Source organism: Calypte anna, chromosome 2 (genome assembly GCF_003957555.1).
Source record: "Calypte anna isolate BGI_N300 chromosome 2, bCalAnn1_v1.p, whole genome shotgun sequence".
Classification (NCBI taxonomy): Eukaryota; Metazoa; Chordata; class Aves; order Apodiformes; family Trochilidae; genus Calypte; species Calypte anna.
In genome coordinates this window covers 150264493-150292317 of record NC_044245.1, presented here as the reverse complement: position 1 = coordinate 150292317, position 27825 = coordinate 150264493, and the positions used below count along the sequence as shown (strand labels likewise).

General features: G+C 47.9%; 1 protein-coding gene across 2 annotated transcripts in view; it reads left to right on the top strand.

Annotated features, from left to right (window-relative positions):
- The window catches only part of ZC3H3 (zinc finger CCCH-type containing 3), a 228250-nt gene that overhangs the window by 153591 nt on the left and 46834 nt on the right, over positions 1-27825 (top strand). For both annotated transcript variants that reach the window (XM_030444228.1, XM_030444227.1), the window contains exons 5-7: positions 4038-4228; positions 22337-22418; positions 26965-27120. In XM_030444228.1, coding sequence (XP_030300088.1) covers positions 4038-4228; positions 22337-22418; positions 26965-27120 — 429 coding nt within the window. The remainder of the gene's footprint in view (positions 1-4037; positions 4229-22336; positions 22419-26964; positions 27121-27825) is intronic.

Below are 27825 nucleotides of genomic sequence, written 5' to 3'. Positions count from 1 at the left end.
TTTATGAAATTATATATACATATTATGTGTCTATATATAGACACCTAGATGTTTCCTCTGTATGTTTATATTAACATGATTTCCCTGTTAAATGCTTTTAAATGATTTTTAAATGCTCTTCAGTGCAGTAATGAGAATTTTGGTCCCAATGGCACAAGGGTTTGGGTGCCCTCCCCTCCTCGCTCTGGCTCTGTAAGGACAGGGGGGGTTCCTGGTGCCAACATAACCCAGGGCTCAAGGTCCCATCATCAGGGACCTCTGGGATCATTGGGGACTTTTGGGATCATCAGGGACCTTTGGGATCATCAGGAACCTCCGGGATCATTGGGGTTGGGAGACACCAACACAGCAGAACCCCCAGGCCCTGGGTGCTGCCTCATGCTCAGCATCTCCCTCCCAACCCAAGCAGGGGCTGTGGGTGAGCATCATCCCTCCCTTCTCACAGACTAAAAGAAAATATTAAATATGTAATTATTCTATAGGTAAAATAATAGCTACATATTGTATCTGTCATGTCTAGGGGTTGGATTGGTGATCTCCAGAGGTCCCTTCCTGTGACTCTCTGAAAAGCAGGTTTCTTGTAAAGAGCTTTAGCACTGGCAGAGTTTTGTGAAGATCCTGATGGGATCACCAATCCAACCCCCCATGCCTCAGCTAGAAGAGGTTGCACAGGATGGTTTGGAATAGGTGGGTTGGGAATGTCTCCAGAGGTGGAAAATCCCACCACCTCTCTGGGCAGCTTATTCCAGTGCTTTGCTGTTCTTAGAGTGAAGATATTTTTAGTTCTCATCCCTCCTGACTTGTCAGACTACACCTGGATTCAGTTCTGGTCCCTACTGGACCAAAAGGATCTGGAGAGGGTCCGAAGAAGAGCAATGAGGATGATCAGAGGATTGGAGCAGTTGCCATTTGGGGAGTCAGAGGAAAATGGGTTTGTTCAGCCTTGAGGAGACTTAGGAGAGACCTTATTGTGATGTTCCAGTAATTAAAGGGGGGATACAAAGAAGGAGACTCCCTATTTACAAGGAATCCCATGGACAAGCCAAGGGGCAATGGGCACAAGTTGCTTCTGGGGAGATTCCAATGGAACATAAAAGGAAAAATTTTCACTCTGAGGACAGTCAGACATTGGAATGGTCTTCAAGAGGAAGTGGTGGATTTCCCCACTTTGGAAAGTTTTACATTTCATCTTAATGGGGTGCTGAGACATCTCACCTCAACAATAATATCAGAAGGGGTTGGAGGAGATGATCCTTGAGGTCCCTCCCAAGCTGACATTCCGTGACGTTACCTTTCTATCATCCTTTATCTTTAAGTTGAACCTCCTCCCTTCCACTTTGTGACTATTTTGCCAAACTTATGACTCAGTGCAGCAGTTTCATGAAGACCAAACCCCCCTCAACAAGAAGAGGGGCAACAGCTTCTTTGTGCATCCTCCCACCCCCTCTGTAAGAACCAGGCAGCAATTCTCCCAGCTCGGTAGCCAGTGGCAACAGCTCGGTGAAATGAATAGGCTGTCACGTTAAGCACCAAGAAATGTAACTATTACATTTTACAATTCTTTTTTTTTCTTTTTTTTTTTTTTTTCTTTCTTTGCAGCACATGTTCATTTAAAGGTAATGCTCTCCAGGGTTTGCATTCTGCTGATAGGATAGCAGGATCTTAATTTACAGATCTTCCCCGGTAATGCGGGGTTTAGATACGTTCCGCTAATAGCATTAGGAGCAGAGTTTGGAGGAAGGCAAAATTAGAGCTTTAATTTGCATAAACAAATTACTGTTTGGATTAGAGCTCAATGAGGAAGGAGACTGATATTTGAGGTTTGATTTGCCTGCCACAGCTCTTGTTTGTGGAACGGCGGCGGGAGGGAAATGAGTTGGGTGGCACCGCACAAGGGGTGGGAGGGAGAGGGGTTGGCATAGGGTGGGTCATGAATTAGAGGGTTGTTGTTTGGGGTTTTGGGGGTTTTTTTTGGTGGCAGATGAGCTCTCATTGTGAGCTGGTAATCATAGAATCATGGAGTTTTCAAGGATGGGAGGCACCTGAAGATCATCTGCTTCCAACCCCCCTGCTATGGGCAGGGACATCTCCCACCAGATCAGGTTGCTCAGAGCCCTCGAACCTTAAAAACCAGTTTTTAAGCCTCAAAACTTAAAAACTGGCCAGCCTGGCCTTAAAAACTTCCAGGGATGGGGCGTCCACCACCTCTCTGGGCAACCTGTGCCAGGGTCTCACCACCCTCAAGAAGAGGTTAGGGTTCTTCCTAACTTCCAATCTAAATTGGAGTTTGAATCCATTCCCCCATGTCCTATCACTCCCTGACATCCTAAAAAATCCCTCCCAAGCTTTCCTGTAGCCCCTTCAGATCCTGGAAGGCTCCAATAAGGTCTCCTCAGAGCCTTCTCCTCTCCAGACTGAATAACCCCAACTCTCTCAGTCTGTCCTCACAGGAGAGGTGCTCCAGCCCTCTGATCATCCTCATGGACCTTCTCTGGACACCCTGCAGCACATCCATGTCTTTTTTTGTGATAAGGACTCCAGAACTGGATGCAGAACTCCAGGAGGGGTCTCAGAAGAACAGAGGGGGAGAATCCCCTCCCTTGACCTGCTGGCCACTCTTCTCTTGATGCAGCCAAGGCCACTGTTGGCTTTCTGGGCTGCAGGTGTTCCCTGATGGCTCCTCTTGAACTTCTCCTCCACCAGCGCCCAAAAGTCCTTTTCCTCAGGGCTGCTCTCAAGCCCCTCACTGCCCATCCCATATCAGTGTTTGGAATTGCTTCCACCCAGATGCAGGATCTTGCACTTGGTCATGTTGAACTTGATGAGGTTGGCCTGGGCCAACATCTCCAATCTATCAGGATCCCTCTGAATGTGTGCTGGCAGCTCAGAAAGCCAACCAGGTCCTAAGCTACATCAAAAGGACAAGAGGAAATGGGTTCAAATCACACCAGGGGAGGTTCAGATTGGGTATTTGGGGAAAGTTCTTCATTAAAAGAGTGGGAAAGCATTGGAACTGGTTGCCCAGGGAGGTGGTGGAGTCACCATCCCTGGGGGTATTCGAAAAGCAGGAAGATGTGGCACTTTGTGTGCTTTAGTGGTTACAGGAGTGGTGGTTAGGCTTGTTCCTGGAGGTCTTTTCCAACCATGATGATTTTATGATTCTGTGGAGAAAAATGTGGCAAACAGGGAGTGTTGATCTGCTTGAGGATAGGAAGGCTCTGCAGAGGGATCTCTATGTCCAGCCCTGGGTCTACACCGGTTGTATGAGGTTCAGCAGGGCCAAGTGCCCCCCAGTAACTCTCCCATTCCCACCGAGGCTGCAGGGCAGCCCTGGGAAAGTCCAGGCTGGACTCCTGGGGTCAGCAGCAGTGGGGAGCTGGAGGCAGGAACACACAGATTCAGGCTGGCATGGATCAGGAGCACAGGCAGAGGAAGGGATGGAATCCTCCCAGGATGCCCAAGCAAACAGGGACAGGGCAAGAAGGGGAAGCAGGAAGGGCTTTGAGCCTGGTGATCCCTCCAATTTCTCCTGAGGATGAGGTGGATGGGATGGAATCCTCTGTTTGGTCAATTCTGGCCATTTCTCTTGTCTGTTCCTCCCCAAAGGAGGGCTGCAGGTGGGACCTCTTGACTCCTTTTCTCCTTCCAGAGGGCAAAATGTTCCTCAGAGCTGAGCAGTGGCCTTGGTTCTGCACCCCATTCTCCAGCTGGAACTCTAAACATGGAGTGGGATCAGTCCCAGCAGCAGACACTGCCTGAGAAACTTACTGTTCATTTCAGCAAGTGCAGCTCCTTCCAAGAGACTCAGCTGAAAGCAAAAGTCCAAGGCAGAAAATCCCCTTTATCCTGGCCCAAACCAGGACAAGGTTGCTCAAGGCCTCATCCATCCTGACCTTGAACACTTCTGTTTCACTGGGCAACCTTTCCCAGAGTCTCCCCACCCTCCTACTGAAGAACTTCCTCTTCTTTTACTCATAAATCAGCACCTTCTCCCCCTGATTTTGAACTCACACCTTGATTTTATGTTTTTTTTGCAGATCTCCTCTGTTAAACCAACCGCGTTCATCACTTCAGAGCTCCAAGTCCCAGCCCGTGCAGCAGAGGTGGAGGAGCAAAGGCTTTTGCTGCATTGGTGGGGTGATGTACCAAGTGTCAGCCAATAAACTCTCCAAAACTTCCACCCTTGGCCGGGCTAAAGAGCTGAGCACCAAGAGTCCTGGCAGAGCAGGTGAGCAACAAGAATTTGTCTTTGGTTTATATCCAAAATCCAATGAGGTTTGGATTCCAGGTCAACTTTTGAGCTGCTTTTTTCCCCAGCCCTTGTGTTGCAACTCGACCTCTGGACTCACAGGAGCCCAGACACAAAGGTGATGGGCATCCCATTGTTGGCACAGTGCATCCACCAGCTTGCTTTATGGTAGCACAGGTGGGAAAATAATGTAGGAGAAACAAAATGTTTCAGAACATTGAGCAGGTTTGTTAGTTTTCTTTTTAACTTGGGTTTAGTTGGTGGGTTTAACTTGGGTTTAGTTAGTTAGCTCTTTAGTTGGTGGATGAGGGGAAGGCTGTGGATGTGGTCTACCTGGACTTCAGCAAAGCCTTTGACACCGTCTCCCACAGCATCCTCCTGAAAAAGCTGTCAGCCCACAGCTTGGACAGGAGCACCCTGTGCTGGGTTAGGAACTGGCTGAAGGGCCGGGCCCAGAGAGTGGTGCTGAACGGGGCTGCATCAAAATGGCAGCTGTGGTGTCCCCCAGGGATCAGTGTTGGGCCCAGTGCTGTTCAATATCTTCATTGATGATTTAGATGAGGGGATTGAGTCCATCATCAGCAAATTCACAGATGACACCAAGCTAGGAGGGAGTGTGGATCAGCTGGAAGGCAGGAGGGCTCTGCAGAGGGACCTGGACAGACTGGAGAGTTGTGATGATCCCAATGGGATGAGGTTCAACACGTCCAAGTGCCGGGTCCTGCACTTTGGCCACAACAACCCCATGGAAGCTCCAGGCTGGGGACAGAGTGGCTGAGAGCAGCCAGACAGAAAGGGACCTGGGAGTCTGGATTGCCAGGAAGCTGAACATGAGCCATCAGTGTGCCCAGGTGGCCAAGAAGGCCAATGTCATCCTGGCCTGGATCAGGAACAGCGTGGCCAGCAGGTCCAGGGAAGGGATTCTGCCCCTGTACTCAGCCCTGGTGAGGCCACAGCTTGAGTCCTGTGTCCAGTTCTGGGCCCCTCAGCTCAGGAAGGAGATTGAGGTGCTGGAGCAGGTCCAGAGAAGAGCAAGGAGGCTGTGAAGGGATCCAGCACAAGTCCTGTGAGGAAGGGCTGAGGGAGCTGGGGGTGTTCAGGCTGGAGAAGAGGAGGCTCAGGGGAGACCTCATCACTCTCTCCAACTCCCTGAAAGGAGGTTGGAGCCAGGGGGGGTTTGGGCTCTTTTCCCAGGCAACTCTCAGCAAGACAAGAGGGCAGGGTCTCAAGTTGTGCCAGGGGAAGTTTAGGTTGGATATTAGAAAGAATTTCTTTACGGAGAGTGATCAGACATTGGAATGGGCTGCCCAGGGAAGTGGTGGATTCTCCATCCCTGGAGATATTTCAAAGGAGACTGGATGTGGCACTCAGTGCCATGGTCTAGCAACCGTAGCGGTGGTTCAAGGGTTGGACTCAGTTATCTCTGAGGTCTCTTCCAACCCAGCCAATTCTATGATTCTATGATTCTATGGTAAAAATAGTTCAACTTGCCATTAAACTTCTTTCTTTTTTTTTAACCTGAGCAAAGTCTTGAGCAGCTTCAAATAGTTAAGGTTAAAGCTATTTGAGATGCTCATCAAGTTACATTCAATACTGACCCAAGAAAAGCCAGGAGGATCATTCTGCAGATAATTATGGGAACTGCTTGGGAGAGACAACTCAAAGCCACCAAGGTGATGGAGTTGAACATCTCCCTGGTGAGGAGAGGCTGAGGGAGCTGGGGCTTTGTAGCTTGGAGAAGAGGAGACTGAGAGGTGACCTCATTAATGTTTATATAAATATGTAATATTTAAATATTAAATAGATATTTATATATATATAAATATGTAAAGGGTGAGTGGCAGGAGGATGCAGCCAGGATCTTCTCAGTGATGTCCAACGATGGGACAATGTGTGCAAGTTGGATCATAGGAGGTTCTGTGCAAGCATAAGATAAAACTTCACTGTGAGGGTGACAGAGCCCTGGCCCAGACTGCCCAGGGAGGTTGTGGAGTCTCCTCTGGACACATTCAAACCCCACCTGGATGTGGATTTTATCACCTACACTAGGTGATGCTTCTCTGGCAGAGGGGTTGCACTCACTTATCTTTTGAGGTCCCTTCCAACCCTGAACACTCTGACATTTCTGTGACACAGGCAAGTTTGCTGGAGTTATGTGCTTTCCATTTGATTTCAATTAAATTGGTGTTTTAGCTCCTCTTTTAATTAATACCTCAAATCTGGCTCACCACCAGGTTTTCAACTGTGTTTAAAGTTTGGTTTTTTGGGTTTTTTTTTTTTGAGTTTCAAATATTTTTGCTCCTTTACTGCTTTATTGACAAGTTTTGGGAATGGTTAAGCTGAGGAAGACAAAGCCAGTATCTTTGTGATGTTGTTTTTTATTGCTGGATGGGTGAGAGGTGCAGGGATGAGTATGTTCATGGATAATGTTATAAATGAGGTGATTTTAAGTTGTCTTCTGTGCAGTGGGAAAGAGGCAAGCAATGTCACCGTGTTGTTGAGGGGTGAAACAGCCTTCACCCCTCTTTGTGTGATGCCTGCTGGGGCATCCTGTGTATGTTTAAACCCACAAAGAACAGGGATTAGGGAGGGAAACAGCTTTGTGAGAGCACAAAGGAGAGCTGAGTAGCTCTGGGAAGTTTGAAAAGCAGGAGGAAAATTAGGAGCAAACAGCAATGTTTTGATAAAGAGGAAATAAACCACCCAACCCTCCCCCACCTCAGTGCTCGTGCCCAGATGGTGATGGAGAGAAAATGGAGAGAGGGAGATGAGGGAGGGGCAGGAGAGAGGTGGCCAGTGGTGATAAACTGATGGGGAGGAGGGCAGAGATGTAACGTAAAACCTGGATCAGTTGCCCCATGCCACCTGGGAATGGGAAATGAAGATTCTTGCAGATGACAGCAGAGATGAGGATGCTGCAGTGGACAGGGGAAGCCAATGGACCATCACTTCCAGGTAATCTCCCTTCTGAGTGCATTAAAAGGATGCTCAGCAGCCATTTGGGGACAGTTTGCTGGGTTTTGGGTTTGTTTTTTTTTGCAACTCAGCTCTGCTCAGGACAGATTTTTGGTCGTCCTCACTGCTGGCTCTGCAAATAGGTACAGGCTCGTCCATCTGGTTTGTTTGGAAGGCTGAGATCCTACCTGGCAAATCCTCAGGTTTTGTGCTGTGTCTGGAGAAGGATGAGCAAGGATCAGGCTTTGGAAGTGTGGAAAAAAAAAAAAAAAGGCCACAAAGCAAATTTAGGGGTCTGTAGACCAAGCAAAACCTCGTGTCAGCAACGTCAGATTGTTTGAAGAGCTTTGCTAATGACAATGAGATTTTCCAAAGTGTCTGAATGCCTGAACTCCTGTTACCTTTCCATGGGGCCAGGAACTTCTGAGCATTCCTGGAGCCTCTGCTGCTGTCTGGATACATGGTTAAAGGCAAAAAACTTGTAATAAAGAGGGGAAAAACTTGAAAAAATGGGATGCCTTTCCATGGGGATGAGTCTCCATTAAAGGAACAGCCAACTTGAGGATGGTTCTACCATGAGCACCATCCCCAGGTGTTGAAGCTGTCACTGAATATAAGGGGTGAAAACACCAAGATGTGGGCAGAGAAGACATTAGATGGTCAGGGTCATGTTTCAGGACAGTTTTGGACCACTGGGAAAGGTCCATGGGAAAAGTGGTGGATGGAAAGAATGGAAAGATGGAGGACCTGGATCTGTGTAATGTGAAGAAGAGAAGATGAAGGAGCTGCAGGTTCCCAAGCTGGTGAAGAGCTGCCAAGCAAAGGAAGGATGTCTTCTTCATGGACAGGTGCAGCAGCCAGAACATGAGAGGATTAAATTGCTCCTGGAATGGTTCATGGAGAGCTTTCAATGGAGGAGGATAAGGAAATGCTGGAACAAGTTGGGTGGCTTGACTCTGAAATCTCCATTATTGAGATTCTTTTAAAGAACAGGTTCTCTGAGGTGTTTAGGAAGGACAGAGATGATGTTGGAGTGGGTCATTGAGGTGGACCTGACCCAAAGACGTCGTTCGCAGACGACACTAAGCTGGGGGGGAGTGTGGATCAACTGGAAGGCAGGAGGGCTCTGCAGAGGGACCTGGACAGACTGGAGAGTTGGGATGATTCCAATGGGATGAGGTTCAACACGGCCAAGTGCCGGGTCCTGCACTTTGGCCACAACAACCCCATGGGGAGCTCCAGGCTGGGCACAGAGTGGCAGAAAGGGACCTGGGAGTCTGGATTGCCAGGAAGCTGAACATGAGCCAGCAGTGTGCCCAGGTGGCCAAGAAGGCTAATGGCATCCTGGCCTGGATCAGGAACAGTGTGGCCAACAGGTCCAGGGAAGGGATTCTGCCCCTGTACTCCCTGTGGGGAGGCCACAGCTTGAGTCCTGTGTCCAGTTCTGGGCCCCTCAGTTCAGGAAGGATATCGAGGTCCTGGAGCATGTTCAAAGGAGACAACCAGGCTGGTGAAGGGACTTGAGCACAGACCCTATGAGGAGAGGCTGAGGAAGCTGGGGCTGTTCAGCTTAAAGAAGAGGAGGCTCAGGGGAGACCTCATCACTCTCTCCAACTCCCTGAAAGGAGGTTGAAGCCAGGGGGGGGTTTGGTCTCTTTTCCCAGGCAACTCTCAGCAAGACAAGAGGGCAAGGTCTCAAGTTGTGCCAGGGGAAGTTTAGGTTGGATATTAGAAAGAATTTCTTTATGGAGAGAGTGATCAGACATTGGAATGGGCTGCCCAGGGAAGTAGTGGATTCTCCGTGTCTGGAGATATTTAAGAAGAGACTGGATGTGGCACTCAGTGCCATGGGCTGGGAACCGCAACGGTGGTTCAAGGGTTGGACTTGATGATCTCAGAGGTCCCTTCCAACCCAGCCAATTCTATGATTCTATCATTCTATGATTCAAACTGCTGCCTGGTTTCCTTTTTACAAGGCCATGGATTGGTAGGATTAGGAGGAATGGTTTCACACAGGAAGAGGGGAGATTTAAGAGGAGATATCAGCAAGGAATTCTTCACTCTGAGGGTGGTGAGACCCTGGCCAAGGTTGCCCAAAGAAGCTGTGGAAACCTTTGCCAGGTTGGATGGGGCTTGGAGACACCTGGTGCAGTGGAAGGTGTCTGTGGCCATGGTAGGAGGGTTGGAAGGGGATGTTCTTTGAGGTCCCTCCCAATCCAAACTGGTTGATGATTCTATGATTCCATGAATATCCACCTCTGGGCTAGGACCAAGTGGAGAAACAGCAGCCCAGAGTGCAAATTCTGGGAAGGAAATTGAATCAAAAGTAGGATGGGAAGAGTTTTACAAATGGAGGGATTGGCATTGCTGTTGGGGGGTTTGTTGGGGAGGGGAATGTTTGGTCTGGGGAAGGAAACATCACTGTTTTCCAAGGGATTTAGTTTGCAGACGTGATCTAAAGCAGCTTTAAAAGTCAAAACATGGGTAAAATCAGGTGAGGCTGCTCTAGTGGATACTTTTGAGTATACTTTTCCCCCCATTTGCTCTTGGTTTTAAAGTAATGAGGCTTTCATGGAGTTATGCAACTGTCTCAAGATCAGTTTCGTGTTTGGTGGAGTTCGGTGGTCAAGAGGAAGCTGCTCCTCATAGTGGGTGGTGGGGGATGGAGGAAATAAACCCCCTGCCCTCTTTCCTTCTCCTCTGGTACCTCTTCATTTAATAAGGTCTCATTTGGAGAAACAGGTGTAATTAGTCCAGCTTCAGGATAGAAGGTCCTTTCCAGGTTTATTTTCTGTAAAATACAAACCCATCTTTAGGAGGAAATTCTTCAGTGTGAGGCTGGTGAGACCCTGGCACAGGTTGCCCAGGAAAGCTGTGGAAGCTCCATCCCTAGAAGCATTCAAGGCCAGGTTGGATGGGGCTCTGAGCAACCTGATCTAGTGGGAGGTGTCCCTGCCCACACAAAGGGGTTGGAATTAGATGATTTTTAAGGTCCCATCCAACTCAAACCATGATCTATATTATGATTAAGTTGAATGGTTTTGGACTCAATGATCTTCAAAGTCTTTTCTAACCAAAACCATTCCATGAGTTTTGGGGGTTTTTTTAAGATATTTCTTCTTTTGCTGTATCCTTCTTCCTTCTGCCATGCAGCACATTGGTTTTGTCACCATAAATCCCCAGAAACAGTATTTTCCTGTCACCTTTCAACTCTCCCCATAATTCATCCTCTTCCACCAGGATGGATTCAACAGACCCCACGGTGCCTCTCATGGGGTTGGCAGGGTGGAAGATTTGTGTGCACTCATTGGGTGCAAACCTTCGCATATTTACTCAATGTTTTTTTTTCCAACACTTGACAAACTTTATTTAAAAGTTGAAAAAAAAAAGAGACAAACAGCTTTTCCTTTCCCTCCCACTGCCAGACACTGTGTGTTAGGGGTAACAGAGAGAAGGGAAACACTGGTGACAGTTTAATAGCTTGGATTTTATTCATGCTGGGTTATAATTTTGCTGTTTGCTTGAATTTATTGGGTTGACATTTTGTCTCTTCATGGCCTGACTATAAGAAATAACATGATGTTGATCCAACTTTCCATCTCTTGATCCAACTGATCCACCACCATACCCCATCGAGTGATTTAGTGACAAATGCTGGGCCTGAGTTAAAATCTTCTCCTGGGGATGCACCTCCTACAGCCTTGGCCTTTATCAGGGCTGATTCCCAGGCTATCAGGAGCAATAAAGCAACTCATCCATCTCCTGGAGCAAAAGGAAGAGGAGGGATTTTGCCATGGTTCACCTGCAACCTGCTTCGTTATCAGTGATGTGACATGGGGGACACTTGGCTTGTGGACAGGGAAAGCATTGTGGCAAAACCAGGAAGAGTTTCTGAAGGAGGAAAAAGTTTCTGAAAGAGGAGAATGTTTCTGAAGGAGGGAAAAGTTTCTGAAGGAGGAAAAAGTTCCTGAAGGAACCTTGGAGTGCTCCATGTTTTGGGGCATCGCAGCTGCTGAGAACTGTGCTCTCATCACACATGTGGCTTTGCTTCCAAAAGCCTTCCTGCAAATTAGGAGCTTGTCTCCTGGCCACCACAGGTGAAATATGGAAATAAAAAGACTTTTTGCCTTCTTGGATTTTTGGTGAGCTCAGATGTAGCACAATTCAGCTGCTTGAGCAAGGATGGAAGAGGCTCAGAAGAAAACTTCCAGCTGCAAATATCAGGATGGGACACGTGCTCCTCATTTCCCTGCATGTGAAGATGCAGGATCATATATGGAAAAGCCTTTTACCTCAGGATAAATAATATTTCCTGAATGATATGTTTTTCACTTTGTAGAAATAGTGGAAAATAGGCAGCAGGGTGGCATGGCAAGGATCTAATTCGTCGTAGTTCATTAAGCAAGTGTAATAATAATTGGGTTTCTCCACTTGTGACAAACCTTTCCTGATTTTTTTCTACAGCTGCTAAGATGTTGTTTGAACACAATAAGAATTTCCATGAATCTGGGAAAAGAAGCCCAAGGTCCTGGCAACACAATGTTTCACAAAAAAAAAAAAAAAAGGGAAAATAAAGTCAAAAAAACAAACAAAAGCACAGCCCTGTACAAGATTGAAAGCAGCAGAAACCAAATTAAGGTTTGACATTGTCCAGAAAACAGCCCTGACCCCAATCTAGGCATGAGCCACCACTACTGCCATGAGAGTTATTGCACATCAGGAGCTGGGGCTGGGGCTGGTGGCCTTTTGCCCGTGTCCAGGCTGCTTTCCATGGGCAAATCATAGAATTATTGAGTGGTTTCAGTAAGAAGGGACCTTGAAAGATTATCGGGTTCCAAACCCCTTGCTATGGGCAGGGACACCTCTCTCCAGCCGAGCTTGCTCCAAGCCCCATCCAACCTTCAACACTTCCAGGGATGGGGCAGCCACAGCTTCTGGGGACAACCTGGGTCAGGGTCTCCCCACCCTCACAGCAAAGAATTTCTTCCAAAGATCTCAACTCAGTCTCCCCACTTGCATCTTGAAACTCTTCCCCCTCATCCCATCACTCCATGTTCATATCAAAAATTCCTCCCCAGCTTTCCTGGAGCCTCTTCAAGCACTGGAAGGTGCTCCAAGGTCTCCCCAGAGCCTTCTCCAGGCTGAATGAGTCTGATGCTCATGAAGATCGCTTTCCTCTTGCTGTAGAAAAAAAAAATTTTGCACTTTGGCCACAACAACCCCATGGGGAGCTCCAGGCTGGGCACAGAGTGCCAGAAAGGGACCTGGGAGTCTGGATTGACAGGAAGCTGAACATGAGCCAGCAGTGTGCCCAGGTGGCCAAGAAGGCCAATGGCATCCTGGCCTGGATCAGGAACAGCGTGGCCAGCAGGTCCAGGAAAGGGATTCTGCCCCTGTACTCAGCGCTGGTGAGGCCACAGCTTGAGTCCTGTGTCCAGTTCTGGGCCCCTCAGCTCAGGAAGGAGATTGAGGTGCTGGAGCAGGTCCAGAGAAGGGCAACCAGGCTGGTGAAGGGACTCCAGCACAGACCCTATGAGGAGAGGCTGAGGGAGCTGGAGGTGTTGAGGCTGGAGAAGAGGAGGCTCAGGGGAGACCTCATCACTCTCTCCAACTCCCTGAAAGGAGGTTGGAGCCGGGGGGGGTTGGGCTCTTTTCCCAGGCAACTCTCAGCAAGACAAGAGGGCAGGGTCTCAAGTTGTGCCAGGGGAGGTTTAGGTTGGAGATTAGAAAGAATTTCTTTCTGGAGAGGGTGATCAGACATTGGAATGGGCTGCCCAGGGAAGTAGTGGATTCTCCGTCCCTGGAGATATTTAAAAAGAGCCTGGATGTGGCACTCAGTGCCATGGGCTGGGAACTGCAGCAGTAGTGGATCAAGGGTTGGACTCGATGATCTCTGAGGTCCCTTCCAACCCAGCCAATTCTATGATTCTATGATTCTAAGATGACTGTGGATGCGGTGGGAGAATTCCATGCTTGGAGAAAGGGGGAGGAAGACAACCAGAGCTCAGGAACACGTGTTAGAAGAAAGTCCACTCTTTGCTGCTTGTTTACCAACTAATTTTAGAAGTGCTAAGCTCTGCAGAAATGCACTTTTCATGTTTGCCAGGATGATAAAGTGCTCAGTGCTGTCGTCGGGCCAGCCAAGGGCTTGCGTGAACAATGGTCCCTCCTCTGAGCTGCTTGACTTTAAATAAAAAACCAAACAGAAGAGAAAGACTTAAAAGTAAAAACCTGAGGCTTGTCAGGATTGAATGGTGGAAGGGGAAGGAAGGAGTTGGTGGAAGCCAACCCACTGCACCCAGGTGTGAGAACAGCAAAAACTGGAGTGTTGCTTTCCTCGTTTTTCAGCTGGTTTTGCTGTCACTTGTGTGACACACTTGTGTTTGGCCACTTGGAGCTGAATTCCTTGGCTTTTGGATTGCTCAATCCATTGGCCCCCTTCAATCTTAATCCCTTGTTTTGTGGGATTTCTCAGTCTTTTACCTCTTTTGAGTTTATCTCTTGGCCTCTTCTGAGCTCTGTAATCTTTAAGATTATACAATCTCTCGAGCCCTTTTGAGCTCAATCCCTTGTTTTGAGGATTGCTGAATCCCTTGTCCCCTTCAATCTCGGTCTTTTGGTTGTGGAATTGCTCAATCTCTTTTGTCTCTTCACCCTTTTTTGTCTCTTTTGAGATTATTCAGTCCCTTACCCATTTTCAGCTCCGTTCCACGACCCCTTCAATCTCAATCCAAGAACCTGTGGCTTCTTCAGGCTCAGCCTCTTGGTTTTGCACTTGCTAAATTGTTTGGTCCCCTCAATTTCAGTCCCTTGGTTTAGGGATTTCTCAGTCCCTTGGCCCCTTCAATCTTAATCTCTTGTCTTTGAGATTACTTAATCTTTTAATCCCCTTGACCTGGGGATCACTCAAGCCCTTGGTCCCTTTTAAGTTGAGTCTCTCAACTCTGGGACCATAAGTGATGGTGAGCAGAGACTTTCTCCTCAAGAAGCCCCACTAGGTCTAGCACCAGAACTTGCAGAGCTCTGGAAATGCTCTGCAGCAGCCACTCCAGGCTCCTTCAAGGTATCTGCTTCTACCTCATCAACCCCAGAGCCTGTTTCATTGATTGGGGTTGCTTCACTGATCATAGAATCATGGAATGGTTTGGGTTGAAAGGACCTTAAAGATGATCTAATTGCAACCCCCCTGCCATGGGCAGGGACACCTCCCACCAGCCCAGGTTGCTCCAAGCCCCATCCAACCTGGGCTTCAACACTTCGAGGAATGAGGCATCCACACATTCTCTGGACAATCTGAACCAGGTTCTCATTATCCTTACACTAAATAATTTCTCTTCTCTCCTCTCCATCTCTCTTTCAGTTTGAAATCCTTCCTCATCATCCCATCACTACAGGTCCTTTTCCAAAGTGCCAGCTTTCCTGTAGCCCCTTCAGGCACTGGAAGATGCTCTAAGGTCTCCCTGGAGCCTTCTCTTCTCCAGGCTGAACACCCCCAACTCTCTCAGCCGGGCTCCAGAGCTGCTCCAGCCCTCTGATCATCTTTGTGGCATCCTCTGGATTCACTCCAAAAGTTCCATGTTCTTGTGTTGGTGACCTCAGACCTGGACCCAGCACTCCAGGAGGGTCTCACCAGAGTGGAACAGAGGGGGACAATCCCCTCCTTGTCCCTGCTGGTCACACTGCTGGGGATACAGCCCGGGACACAGTTGGTTCCTGTGCAGGTTGCCAGCTCAGGTTGGTCTTCTCCTCACCCAACACCCCCAAAACCTTCTCCTCTTGATCCATTCTCCACCAACCAATAGTTCTTCATCTCTTTGCCCTTACTCAGGTTCCTGTGTATTCCTGTTAGGGGTGCAAACAGGCAGGAGGGTACAAAAAGCTGCTCTTAGGTACAGGCAACTCATCTCTTGTTTTGTTGTTACCTTCTGGAGACTGAGGACTTCTGCTGTCTGGTGAGTAAAATAAATTACCCCCAGCAGCTGCTAGTGCTGATCATCTGAAACAGTGGAACTCACTTAAATGAATAATAATTAAAGGAATAAATTTCCCTGAGTGCCAGCCTCAAAGAAGAAAAAAAACTTTTTGTTCAGCAAGAAAACAAAGAGGGAGCCTCACAAAATGAATCACTTGGCTCTTTCTAAAAGAGGCTGAGTGGGGCTTATTAAAGGAGCCAGAATGGGTCAAGGAAGCTTTTTCATAGAATCACAGAATGCCAGATTAGAAGAGACCTCAAGGATCATCTGCTCCAACCCTTCTAATATTATTGTTTGTATCAGATGTCTCAGCACCCCATTGAGGTGAGACTTCAAACTTTCCAAAGTGGGGGAATCCATCTCTTCCCCTGGGAGACCATTCCAATGCCTGACTGTCCTCAGAGTGAAAAATTTTCCTTTTGTGTCTGTGGAATCATGGAACAGAATATTTTCCTGGGTGCCAAGGTTGTGGTCAAACATGCTGAGCAGAAGTGAGTGCAGTTTATGGCAAAACTTCTTCCCTCAATGAGCAAAAAATAATGGGAAACTGGGATGACCCACTTAGGAGAGCCATTAGAATGGTCAGAAGGATGGAGCACCTCCCTGGGAAGCCAGGATGAGGGATTGGGGTTGTTCAGCCTGGAGAAAAGGAAGCTCTGAGGTGACCTTAAAGCAACCTCCCAATATCTGAAGGGGCTACAAGAAAGCTGGGGGAGGGCTTTGGACATGGGAGGGTAGGGAGAGGACAAGGGAAAATGGGTTAAAACTTGGAGAGGGGAGATTGAGGTTGGACATGAGGAAGAAATTCTTTAATTTGAGGGTGAGGAGACCCTGGAACAGGTTTCCCAAGGAAATTGTGGCTGCCCTATTCCTGGAAGTGTCTCAGCCCATGTTGGATGGAGCTTGGAGCAACCTGGGCTGGTGGGCGGTGTCTCTGCCCATGGTGAGAGGGTTGGAACTGGATGAGCTTTCAGGTCCCCCTCAACTTGAACCATTTTATGACCCATTTATTGGTGGAACCAATCATCTGCTGGCCATGGTCACTTGGGCAAAATCCTAGCTGATTATACCCATAAATTCTCCTTGATTTGGGACTTCTGAAGCAGATGGGAGAGGCAGGGAATCCACCCCCTCTCCTCTGCTCTGGTGAAACCCACTTGTAGTGCTGAGTCCAGTTCAGGGGTCCCCATCACAAGAAGCATATGGGGCTGTTGGGAGTGAGTCCAGAGGAGGCCAGAAAGATGATCTGAGGGCTGGAGCAGCTCTGCTCTTGGAACAGGCTGAGAGGATTGGGGTTGTTATTCCTGGAGAAGAGGAGGATGCAATGTGGAGACCTTGGAGCACCTTCCAGTGCCTGGAGGGGCTCCAGGAAAGCTGGGGAGGGATTTTGACAAGGACCTGGAATGGTGGGATGATGGGGAATGGGTACAAGCTTCAAAAGAGGAGATTGAGATGAGATCTTAGGAAGAAATTCTTCACTGAGTGGTGAGACTCTGGCCCAGGTTGCTCCAGGAAGCTGTGGCTGCCCCATCCCTGGAACCATTCAAGGCCAAGTTGGATGGGGTTTGGAGCAACCTGGTTTGGTGGGAAGTGTCCCTGCCCATGGGGATTTGATCTAGATGATCTTTGAGGTCCCTTCTAACGCAAACCAGTTGATGATTTTATGGGCAGCAATGAGCTCAGTGGTTTCCTCTGTCCCAAGGAAGGTCACTGGGATGGTGAGTGCAGGGCTGTCACCCTAACAATGTTTTCACCCTCTTGCACATCCTTTTACCATGGCATATGCCAACTTTTCAACTTCAGACTTGGCTTTGTTTGGTTTTTTTTGCTGTTTCCCTTTTCCACATCCTTCCTACCATGTCAAAAACAAATCACTAGATCAGATTCACAAACAGAATTTCCATGTGATGAGTTCCTGCTCCTTGAGCTGTGCCCTAGGACCAGTAAAGTCCTTCCTAAGTAACTGAACTGAACTGTGTTCCCTCCCTGGAGCTGTTTTTTAATGCAAAGGATGTTACAGACCACCTTCCATTAGACCAGATTTCTCCAAGCCCCATCCAACCTGGCCTTCAACACTTCCAGGGATGGGGCAAAGACAACTTTTTTTGCTTTGCAAACCCTTGGGTGAGGGGAGAGCTGAACAGGGAATGTTGGAGCTGGATGGAAGCATCCTGCTCCCCATGCTGGCATCCTGGAAAGCACCACGTGTTGCTTCCAAATGCAGTTCTTGGGCTACCAAGGCAAATCTCTGTGAGCTTTTCCTTGGAGGAGGAGAAGTGAGGGACCCCTCAAGTCCTGAGATGTTTTGTGGGGATTATTGAGAAAAAACCCCATGTTCCTAATAAATGCTGGTGGAGGGTTGAAGCATCTGACCTGTTCATTTCAAACATATTTTGTGGCTGTGGAGCTTTTTGGCAAGGATAAATTGTGCCTCTTTTCCATCAAAAGCTGGAATTTCAAGCTGGAGTCGAACGCCGCGGAAAACGCCGCGGGACCGCTCGGCTGTGGATTCCTTGAGAGGAGCAGGGATTTAAAAAGGGAAAAAAAAAAAAAAAAAGGAGTTAGGCTGGAGCCCCCGCTATTAATCATAGCTGTAATCATGCATTTAATGAACATGACAGCTCCTGCTCCCTCCGGAGAGACGCTCTGAGTCTCACGGCTGGGTTAGGTACAACAATCACTTCTCGCCGCTCGCGCTTGATAACGCCGGGAAGCGGCGGAGCAGCCGGTGTCAGGTTGGGATGATGCATGAAGAGAAACAACCCTGTTTGCACGGGCTGTGGATTTCCTTACAGATGATGCTCTCCGAACCGACGGAATCATTAAGAAAGCAAGAAAAGGAGAAAGGGGAAAAAAAAAATATAAATAAAAAGCAGAGAGAGAGAAAAACACCTGTCCCTTACGCGGGGTATAAAATATCAAGCCTGACGCCGCCGTGCTGTGTGTAATCAGTTAAAAAGCCCTTAATGTGCAGTTCTTGATGCTCTCCCCAGCAACTTTTATTTTTTTCCATCTCTTTTTTTTTTTTTTCCTTCTGCCTTTGAGTGTGAACTTGCTGTTCTACTCATTTTAAATCATCTGCAGCCAGGGACTTTGCTAAGACAGGGGAAAGCAGAATCAGGGAATGCGTGGAGTCACTCTCTTGTCCCAACGCTGGTGTTCTCCCTGGGTGGAGAGCAACTGGGGAGAAAAACATGGGACTGGCATCTCTCTGGAAAAATAAAAACCATGTTATTTGGTGAAACAAGACTTTCAGAGACCAGAGTCAAACCCTAGAAGGGATCATTTTGTCTTTTTGTTTGACTTAATCCAGACTGCGGCAAATTTCAGCTCCTAATTTGTTTTATTTCTCTTTTACCCTCTTGGCCTGTGCCTTTTTCTCATCCCCAGTTTTACACTGTGGGGGTTAATTTAATATTATAGATACACCCTCTGTCTGCAAAATATCAGACACTTTGTGTCTGATATCAGACACAAACCTCTCAGTAGCAGCTCTGATGGGGCATCCCAGATTGGCAACCAGACCAAAAAAAATCAAAATTTGGACCTCTGTGATGGAATCATCAAACCCACCCTCTTACATCTCCTCCTGTGCTTCTTTGGTGCTCGTAGAGTCTCACTTCTATTTAAACTTCTTTTTTTTAAGATGCAAAAGCTTCTAAAATACAATCATGCCAGAGAATTTCCTCCATAAATTCCATTTGACAGCAAAATATGGAGCTTCTTAACCAGAAGCTTTATGCAGCCAGGGGCTATCTCCTCTTGGGTTAATATTTAAGTGGCTTTCTAATAGTTCAGAAAGGGTTTGCAAGCAAGGTGAGGAATTAGGCAGTGGGAAAGCAGAGAGGAAGGGTTTCTTTGCCAGCTGCCAGTCTAATGCTTTGCCAGACCTGGAAGGATGTACCTCACCTGGAGTTTGCTGTAGATGGGACCAGCTCTCAGGTGGTTAAAGTACCTCCAGCCTACAGTTCACAGCAAGAACCCATCCTGAGAGAGGCAAATCTCCTGTCCGTGGATAACATTGTGATTTCTTGCCAGAAAAAGGCAAAAAAACCCTCCCAATTTTTACCATAAATGAGTTTTTCTTAGATATAAATTAAAAACCAGTGGCATGAGGCTGTTGCATCTTTTATCTGTTTACTTATCTATCTATTTTTTTAGTGATTCCTCCTTTCTGGCCAAGATGTGGCTGTCAGGCTGCTTTAACTAAAAGGATGGCACAGAAGCACGGGAGCGTGGTTGTCCCCTTTTGGGTTGCTTTTATGCCCAAATATTAAATATTTAGAGAGATTGTCTGCTGCCCTGGGGAGCTGGCTCCTGGTATTGCCCATCCTGCTGACTTGGCTTTAAGGAGCATTAAACATAATTGCAAAGGGCTGTGGGGTGCTCTGTCCCAAGATAGAGAAATGAGGCTGGGGAAGGGACTTGAGCACAAGGAAGGGCTGAGGGAGCTGGGGGTGTTCAGGATGGAGAAGAGGAGGCTAGGGGGAGACCTCATCACTCTCTACAACTCCCTGAAAGGAGGTTGGAGCCAGGGGGGGGTTGGGCTCTGCTTCCAGGCAACTCTCAGTAAGAGGCCATGGACTTAAGCTCTGCCAGGGGAGGGTTAGGTTGGATATTAGGAAAAAAGTCTTTCCAGAGAGGGTGACCAGACATTGGAATGGGCTGCCCAGGGTGGAGGTGGATTCTCCATCCCTGGAGGTTTTTAAGAAGAGACTGGATGTGGCACTCAGTGCCATGGGCTGGGAACCACAGGGGGGAGTGGATCAAGGGTTGGACTTGATGATCCCAGAGCTCCTTTCCAACCCAAATGATTCTGTGATTCTGTGATTCTGTGATCCCTACTTCTCTAATGGTCAGACTTTAATTTGGGGCTTTTCTCCCAGCATCAGTCTGGAGGGCAACCAGAGTGCATTGGCCTAAACCCACGTCCTCCCTAAAAGATGCTCTGGGGCATCATCAGAGCAACCCAGAGCTGACATGTGGTTTGTTTGGTTTCTCTGCCACCAAAACCCAGTTGTAAAAGCTGCTTCTAGAGTGAGGCAGCCAAAAAGAAAATCAGAATCACCACAACAAAACCCTCAGGGGTGACTCCCAACCCCATCCTCAACGCGCCGGCAGTGAAACTCGAGCGAACTCGCGGTGAGCTCCGGCGCCTTCCCCAGCGAGTTCCACAGAGTTTTCCTCAATGCCTCTGATAGACAGGCATGGGCCACCCTCCCCAGCATCGTGCTGGCACCAAAGGCTTTGATTTGAAGAGGGAACAGATGGGGCTTCGCCGACTCCGGCAGCCCGAGTGACAGCTTCGCGCGCGGGGCCATCAAATTCCACTTGCTCACTCTCCCAACACGCCCGGGCTGGCAGGTGAGTGACTTGAGATTCTCTCCTACCACCTGGAAAACTGAAAAACAGCTTTTAGTTTCAGTTGATTCCTTCCTACGTGATTTAATGAGGTTCAGAGGTAGGCGTTGGACTTCCCTGGCTTCAGGGTGCAACCAAGCCAAGCGTGAAAATTTGGTGGACTGATGGTGCGAGCGTTCAAGTTGGCCAAACATCTTTATTTTTGGCATGTTTGATTCCAAGGGGAAAGGTTTTCCATGTATTTGGAGATCTCGAGTTCTTTTTCCTTGTCTGCTTCAGGGGTGGTGGTGCAACCAAGCCAAGCATGGAGATTTGATGGGTTGATGGTGCAAGTGTTCAAGTTGGCCAAACGTCTGTTTTGGGGCATTTTTGGGTTCCAAAGGGAAAGGTCTTCCATGTATTTGGAGATGTCAAGGAGTCCTTTTTCCTTGTCTGCTTCAGGAATGGTGGTGCAACCAAGCCAAGCATGGAAATTTGCTGGGCTGATGGTGCAAGTGTTCAGATTAGCCAAACATCTTCTTTTTGGCATATTTGGGTTCCAAAGGGAAAAGGTTCTCCATGTATTTGGAGATGTCAAGGAGTCCTTTTGCCTTGTCTGCTTCAGGGGTGGTGGCCTCCTCACCCATCTTAGCTCTGGAAGTTGCTTGTTTGGGCTTAAGCAGTGAGACTGTAGAATCATGAGTGAGTTGGAAGGGACTTGTAAAGGTCATGGAATTATAGAATCAATATGATTTAGGTTGGAATACACCTTTAAAATCATTGAGTTGAGTCATTAACCCAACACTGCCACATCCCCCACTAAACCATGTCCCTCAGCACCACATCTACATGGCTTTGAAGTCCCTATGGGGATGGAGACTCCACAACTGTACTGAGCAGCCTGACAACCCTTTTGGGGAAGAAATCGTATCTAATATCCAATCTAAACCTCTGCTGGCACAACTTGAGGGGGTTTTTTATGTCCTGTTGCTTGTTCCTTGGAAGAAGAGACCAACCCCCACCTCACTCTGACCTTTCAGGTGGTTGTAGAGAGGGAGAAGGTCTCCCCTCAGCCTCCTTTGCTCCAAGTTGAACACCACCAATTCCCTCAGCTGCTTCTCAGAAAACTTCAGACTCTTCCCCAGCTCCGTTGCCCTTCTCTGGACACTCTCCAGCACCTTGATTTCCTTTCTCTTGTGAGGGCCCCAAAACTCAACCCAAGATTTGAGGTGTGGCCTCACCAGTGCCAAGCACAGGGAGACAATCCCTGCCCTAGTCCTGCTGGCCAAATTATTGATGTTACAAGCCAGGCTGCTCTTGGCTACCAAATTCCACCTCCCTGAAGTGAGCAGGTGAATCTTCAACTAGATCAGGTTGCTCAAAGCCCCATCCAACCTGGCCTTGGATGGTTATGGGGAGGGGACATCTCCAACCTTTCTGGGCAATCTGGGTCAGTGTTTTATCACCCTGATCAGAAAACATTTCTTCCTTAGATCTAGGTGGAATCAATTCCTTTTTAGTTAAAAACAATCACCCCTTGTCCTATCACTACAGGCCCTGCTAAGTCTGTCCCCATCTTTCTTATATCATATTCTTTGAATATTAAAAAACTGCAAGAAGGTTTTCCTGGAGCCTTCCCTTCTCCAGGCTGGAGAACCCCAACTCTTTCAGCCTTTCCTTATAGCAGAGCTGCTCCAGCCCCCTGATTGGTTTTTTGTTTGGTTTTTTTTTGGGGGGGATGGGGTGAATTCCTGCAAAATGTTCTGATTCTGAGCAAATGATATATATTTGTTGTTTATTTTCTCTTTCTTTCCAACAGCAAGGTTGCTTTGTACACCCAGCCCTGGTCCTTCTCCATCCAGCTACCTGAACAGATCAGCCACGAGCCGATACATCGCCAGGTCTGTACTTAAGGGGAGGAACATTGTGCTCCCTCTCTGGGTGCTACACATGATTTATGCTCCAGGAGGGTGTTGGTGGCTTCAGACACAACTATTAACTTGGTTGTTTATTTGGTGAAGCTCTAGCTGCTGGTTTTCTCCTGTCCTCTGCCACGAGCAGCTTTTAAGCTCGTCAGAAACCCTTGGTTTCTGCTTTGAAGAAGTTTGGAAAGTTGTAAGTGGACAGAAACACCTTTCTCAGTCATAGAATCATGGGGTGGTTTGGGTTGGAAGGGACCTTAAAGATTATCTGGTTCCAAAGCCCCTGCCATGGGCAGGGACACATCCCACCAGCCCAGCTTGCTCCAAGCCCCATCCAACCTGGATTTAACACTTCCAGGGATGGGGCAGCCACAGCTTCTCTGGGCAACCTGGGCCAGGGTCTCCTCGCCTTCACAGCAAAGAATTTCTTCCTCAGATCTCATCTAAATCTCCTCTCTTGAAGCCTGAAACCCTTCCCCCTTATCCCATCCCTTATCCAAAATTCCTCTCCAGCTTTCCTGAAGCCCTTTCAGATACTGGAGGGTGCTCTAAGGTCTCCCTGCAGACTTCTCCAGGCTGAACCAGCCCAACTCTCTCAACCTGTTTCCATAGGTGAGGTCCCTCAGCCACTAAACCTTCTTCATGGCCTTAAATAAAACCAAATCCTCCTTGGAAAGTCCCTTTTAAAATCAACCAATATTGTTCCCAAGGAATATTTTGGTTCCCCCCCTCCCAACTTAAAAGCCCATCCCAATTTAACCCAGCAAACTGGTAGGTTTTCCTGCTGTCCCACCCCCAAACTGGGAACCTACCTTTTGGCAACTGGAAAGCAGTGTGTTGGGAATAATGACAACACGTTGGTGCTGTTCAACTCCCTGCCAGCTTTCTCCTTGGCTTTTTTTTTAATTTAAGTTGTGTGTGCTCCAGATGTGCCACATATCATCACGTCCTTAAGTGGGAGCATTTGCAGACAAGTCCCTCTTAATTGTAGCAGAATAAAATTTATTCCCAAAGTATGTCTGTTCCAGATGTCTCTATGCAAACCTAATGCCAGATCCCAGCTATATTTTATCATATTCTACTGCTAATATAAACTGTTTTTAAATGTGCCATTGGAGTTAAATGGGGATGGAGCCCATCCTGCAAATGGGCTCTGCAGAGGGGCCTGGACAGACTGGAGAGTTGGGATGATTCCAATGGGATGAGGTTCAACACGGCCAAGTGCCGGGTCCTGCACTTTGGCCAAAACAACCCCATGGGGAGCTCCAGGCTGGGCACAGAGTGGTAGGATGGGACCTGGGAGTCTGGATTGCCAGGAAGCTGAACATGAGCCAGCAGTGTGCCCAGGTGGCCAAGAAGGCCAATGGCATCCTGGCCTGGATCAGGAACAGCGTGGCCAGCAGGTCCAGGGAAGGGATTCTGCCCCTGTACTCAGCCCTGGGGAGGCCACAGCTTGAGTCCTGTGTCCAGTTCTGGGCCCCTCAGCTCAGGAAGGAGATTGAGGTCCTGGAGCAGGTCCAGAGAAGAGCAAGGAGGCTGTGAAGGGATCCAGCAGAATTCCTGTGAGGAAGGGCTGAGGGAGCTGGGGGTGTTGAGGCTGGAGAAGAGGAGGCTCAGGGGAGACCTCATCACTCTCTGCAACTCCCTGAAAGGAGGTTGGAGCCAGGGGGGGTTGGGCTCTTTTCCCAGGCAACTCTCAGCAAGACAAGAGGGCAGGGTCTCAAGTTGTGCCAGGGGAGGTTTAGGTTGGAGATTAGAAAGAATTTCTTTCTGGAGAGGGTGATCAGACATTGGAATGGGCTGCCCAGGGAAGTAGTGGATTCTCCGTGTCTGGAGATATTTCAAAAGAGACTGGATGTGGCACTGAGTGCCATGGGCTGGGAACTGCAGTGGGAGTGGATCAAGGGTTGGACTTGATGATCTCTGAGGTCCCTTCCAACCCAGCCAATTCTATGATTCTATGATTCTATAAAATGCTTTCTGGTCAAAATCCTGGTGGGCTGGGTGAGTATCATGAGTAGCCAAGGTGTTGACTATAGGAGAGCCTTTTTTCAATGTCATAATTTAGGATAAAATCATCATGGTTGGAAAGGACCTTCAAGATCAGCAAGTTTAGGACTTCAAGATCAGGACTAGGGGGGGAAATCTTAGCTCATGGCCACACAGTTTCTGATAAAAAATGCCTTAAAAATATAAACAATCCTGAAAGAATCATTTAAAAAAATAAAAAAAAAAAACTGAAAATAATTTTATACATAAAGATTTATTCTCTTGTCTCTAATGTGTCCAACTACCCAGACAACCTAAAGCAAGTAGCTTTGTGTGCCCCATGCAGAACACTGGAAACTTGAGTTGTCCTTCCTGTACCATCTGATTATCTGCTTGGAGAGATCAAATGTGCCCTCTGTGGGGCTGCATTCACCCAGCCCTCAACATTTCCCCTCTTCCTCTTGGTCCCATACACCCCTGTGGCTGCTGGGTCATTACCTCTTTAGATGGAAGCTTGTGGAAAATGTGTGCTAAGCAACTTCTGATGGCCTTAAGTAACTTCTAGAGGTACCAAGAAATTATTAGTCATTTTATTTGGTGTTCCTTCGTGTTCCTGCAGCCATCATGAAGTCCCTCATTGGTTGAGGTCCATAAGCAGGTCCCTACTTGAAGACCTTCAATACCCTGGGGAGTTCAGTGGGGCATCTGGCAGGGCCATGTATTGAAACACCACTTCCCCAACAGGAACCCAGCAGGGTGGAGGATGTTTTCTGCCCCATCATGGTCTCTAAAATTTCAGGAAGCTCTCTCCATGCTCATAAAATCATAAGAGAATCACAATCATGGTGGTGGGAAGGGACCTCTGGAGAGCTCTGTTTTTCCTCCTGCCTCAGAAGGTCTCTTTTCCTTCCATCATATTTCTCTGAGAAATTCTGGTCCCACTCTACACCATCCTATTAAGAAGTCACAGAGGACAATAAGATCCCCCTTGGCCTTGCTGAGCAAATCAACCTCTGGCCTCTTCTCAGATGTCCTGTGCTTCAGCCCCAACCATCTTGGGTGCCTCCACTGGACCACACTCCCAGTTCATCACTGGATGTGTTGTACTGGGAGCCCCAAACTAAACCCAGGGCCCAGCTGTGGTCTTGCAAGTGCCAAACAGAGGGGACAGATCTCCCCATGGTCCTCCTGGCTGCATTCTTGCTCATGCAGCCCAGGATGGGGTTGGCATCATCACCACTCCTGGGTGTCTTCTTGTTCTCCAGGTACCCTGGGTCTTCTGCAGAGGAACTTCCTGGCAAGTTGGCCACAACCTGTCCTGATGCATGTTGTTGTGTGTCTGTCAGGGTTTAAAACTGGCCCAGCAATTAAACCAAATACCAGATGCTCCCTATTAATCCCCCTTTCCTCCCTGATAAAGAAAGAGGGAATAAGGGAGAGAGATTGATGGGTTGGAAACTAAACTACACAGCTTTAAGGAAACAGGAATGAGAAATAGGAAAAATGACTAAATCTATACAAATATCCAGGAAAATGGATCCCAGGTTCCTCCCCCCTTTCCCCCAATAACTCTCCCATCCCCACTGAGGCTGCAGGGCAGCCCTGGGAAAGTCCAGGCTGGACTCTTGGGGTCAGCAGCAGTGGGGAGCTGGAGGCAGGAACACACAGATTCAGGCTGGCATGGATCAGGAGCACAGGCAGAGGGATGGATGGAATCCTCCAGGATGCTGAAGCAAACAGGGAGAGGGGAAGAAAGGGAAGCATGAAGGGGTTTGACCCTGGTCATCCCTCCAATTTCTCCTGAGGATGAGGTGGATGGGATGGAATCCTCTGTTTGGTCAAGTCTGGCCATTTCTCTTGTCTGTTCCTCCCCAAAGGAGGGCTGCAGGTGGGACCTCTTGACTCCTTTTCTCCTTCCAGAGGGCAAAATGTTCCTCAGAGCTGAGCAGTGGCCTTGGTTCTGTACCCCATTCTCCAGCTGGAACTCTAAACATGGAGTGGGATCAGTCCCAGCAGCAGCCACTGCCTGGGAAACTTGCTGTTCATTTCAGCAAGTGCAGCTCCTTCCAAGAGACTCAGCTGAAAGCAAAAGTCCAAGACAGAAAATCCCCTTTATCCTGGCCCAAAGCAGGACAGTACCTCAGCCTTTTCCTCATCCTTTGCCACTCTGTTTCCTCCTCCTCATTCAATAAAAGACAGAGATTCTCGTTAGTCCTCTTTTTGTTGCTAATAACAATAATAATAATAATAATAGTAATAATAATCACCTTTATCCTGGCCGAAACTAGGACAGTGTAGATGTTTCCAGGGTTGGAGATTGGCCTCCTCTTGCAGATTATTAAAATCTGGGGTGAAGTTGGCCAAAAATAAAGACATGAAGAGCTCATGGCCCAGCACAAACTTCCTGAATATCTCCATCTCCCATCAAAATGAAGCTCGGGCTCTGTCAGGTGCTGTTGACCTGTCTTCTCTGTGTCATTGTTTGTTGTATCAAAATGAGAGGTGTTCCCTGACCCTGTCTCTCCTTCTCCTTCAGCCGTGCTGTTCAGAGGAGCTTGGCCATCATTCGTCAAGCCAAGCAGAAGAAAAAGAAGAAGGAATATTGCATGTACTACAACCGCTTCGGGAAATGTAACCGGGGGGAGAGCTGTCCCTACATCCATGATCCAGAGAAGGTGGCTGTCTGCACCAGGTATGGATGCACCAGGTCAGGTTTTGGCCCATCAGAGCATCACAAAATGATTTGGGTTGGGATGGAACTCAGGAGATCATCCAGTCCTAACCTACTTGCCAAACTTTCTGACTCGGCTGCTCCAAGTTCCATCCAACCCAACCTTCAACACTTCCAGGGATGGGGCAACCTTAGCTGCTCCAGGCAAACTGGTCCAGGGTCTCACCACCTCATTCTTTCTCATTGAAAAGAATTTCTTTCAAATATCTGACCTAAATCTCCCCTCTTTCAGCTTGAAACCATTCCCCTTTATCATATATTCCATGCCCAGCATTCCTGGATCCTCCTCAGGTGCTGGAAGGTGTTCTAAGGTCCTCCCAAATCCTTAGTTCTTCTTACTTTGATGACCAAGTCTGGTTTTGGGCTGTAGTCCTTGCATACTTTAGGAATTTCTGGTCCTTAAGGGTCTTTTGGGTCCCCAACCTACCACATTTCCATGAATCACTGGAGGACAATTCTGATTTACTTCTGATCTGGTGTTTCCTTTCCCTGATGCTTTCTAAATCCAATCTCATTTTTTTTTTAGCCCTGGGTGTTTGAGGAGCTGCACACAGCTATCTATCAGTCCAATCATCTACAAACCTAGTTTGCTGGTTCTTACATCTGTATGTTCTCCATTTATTCAAACCAACTTGAATTTATTTTTATTTTTAATGAACCTCTCCA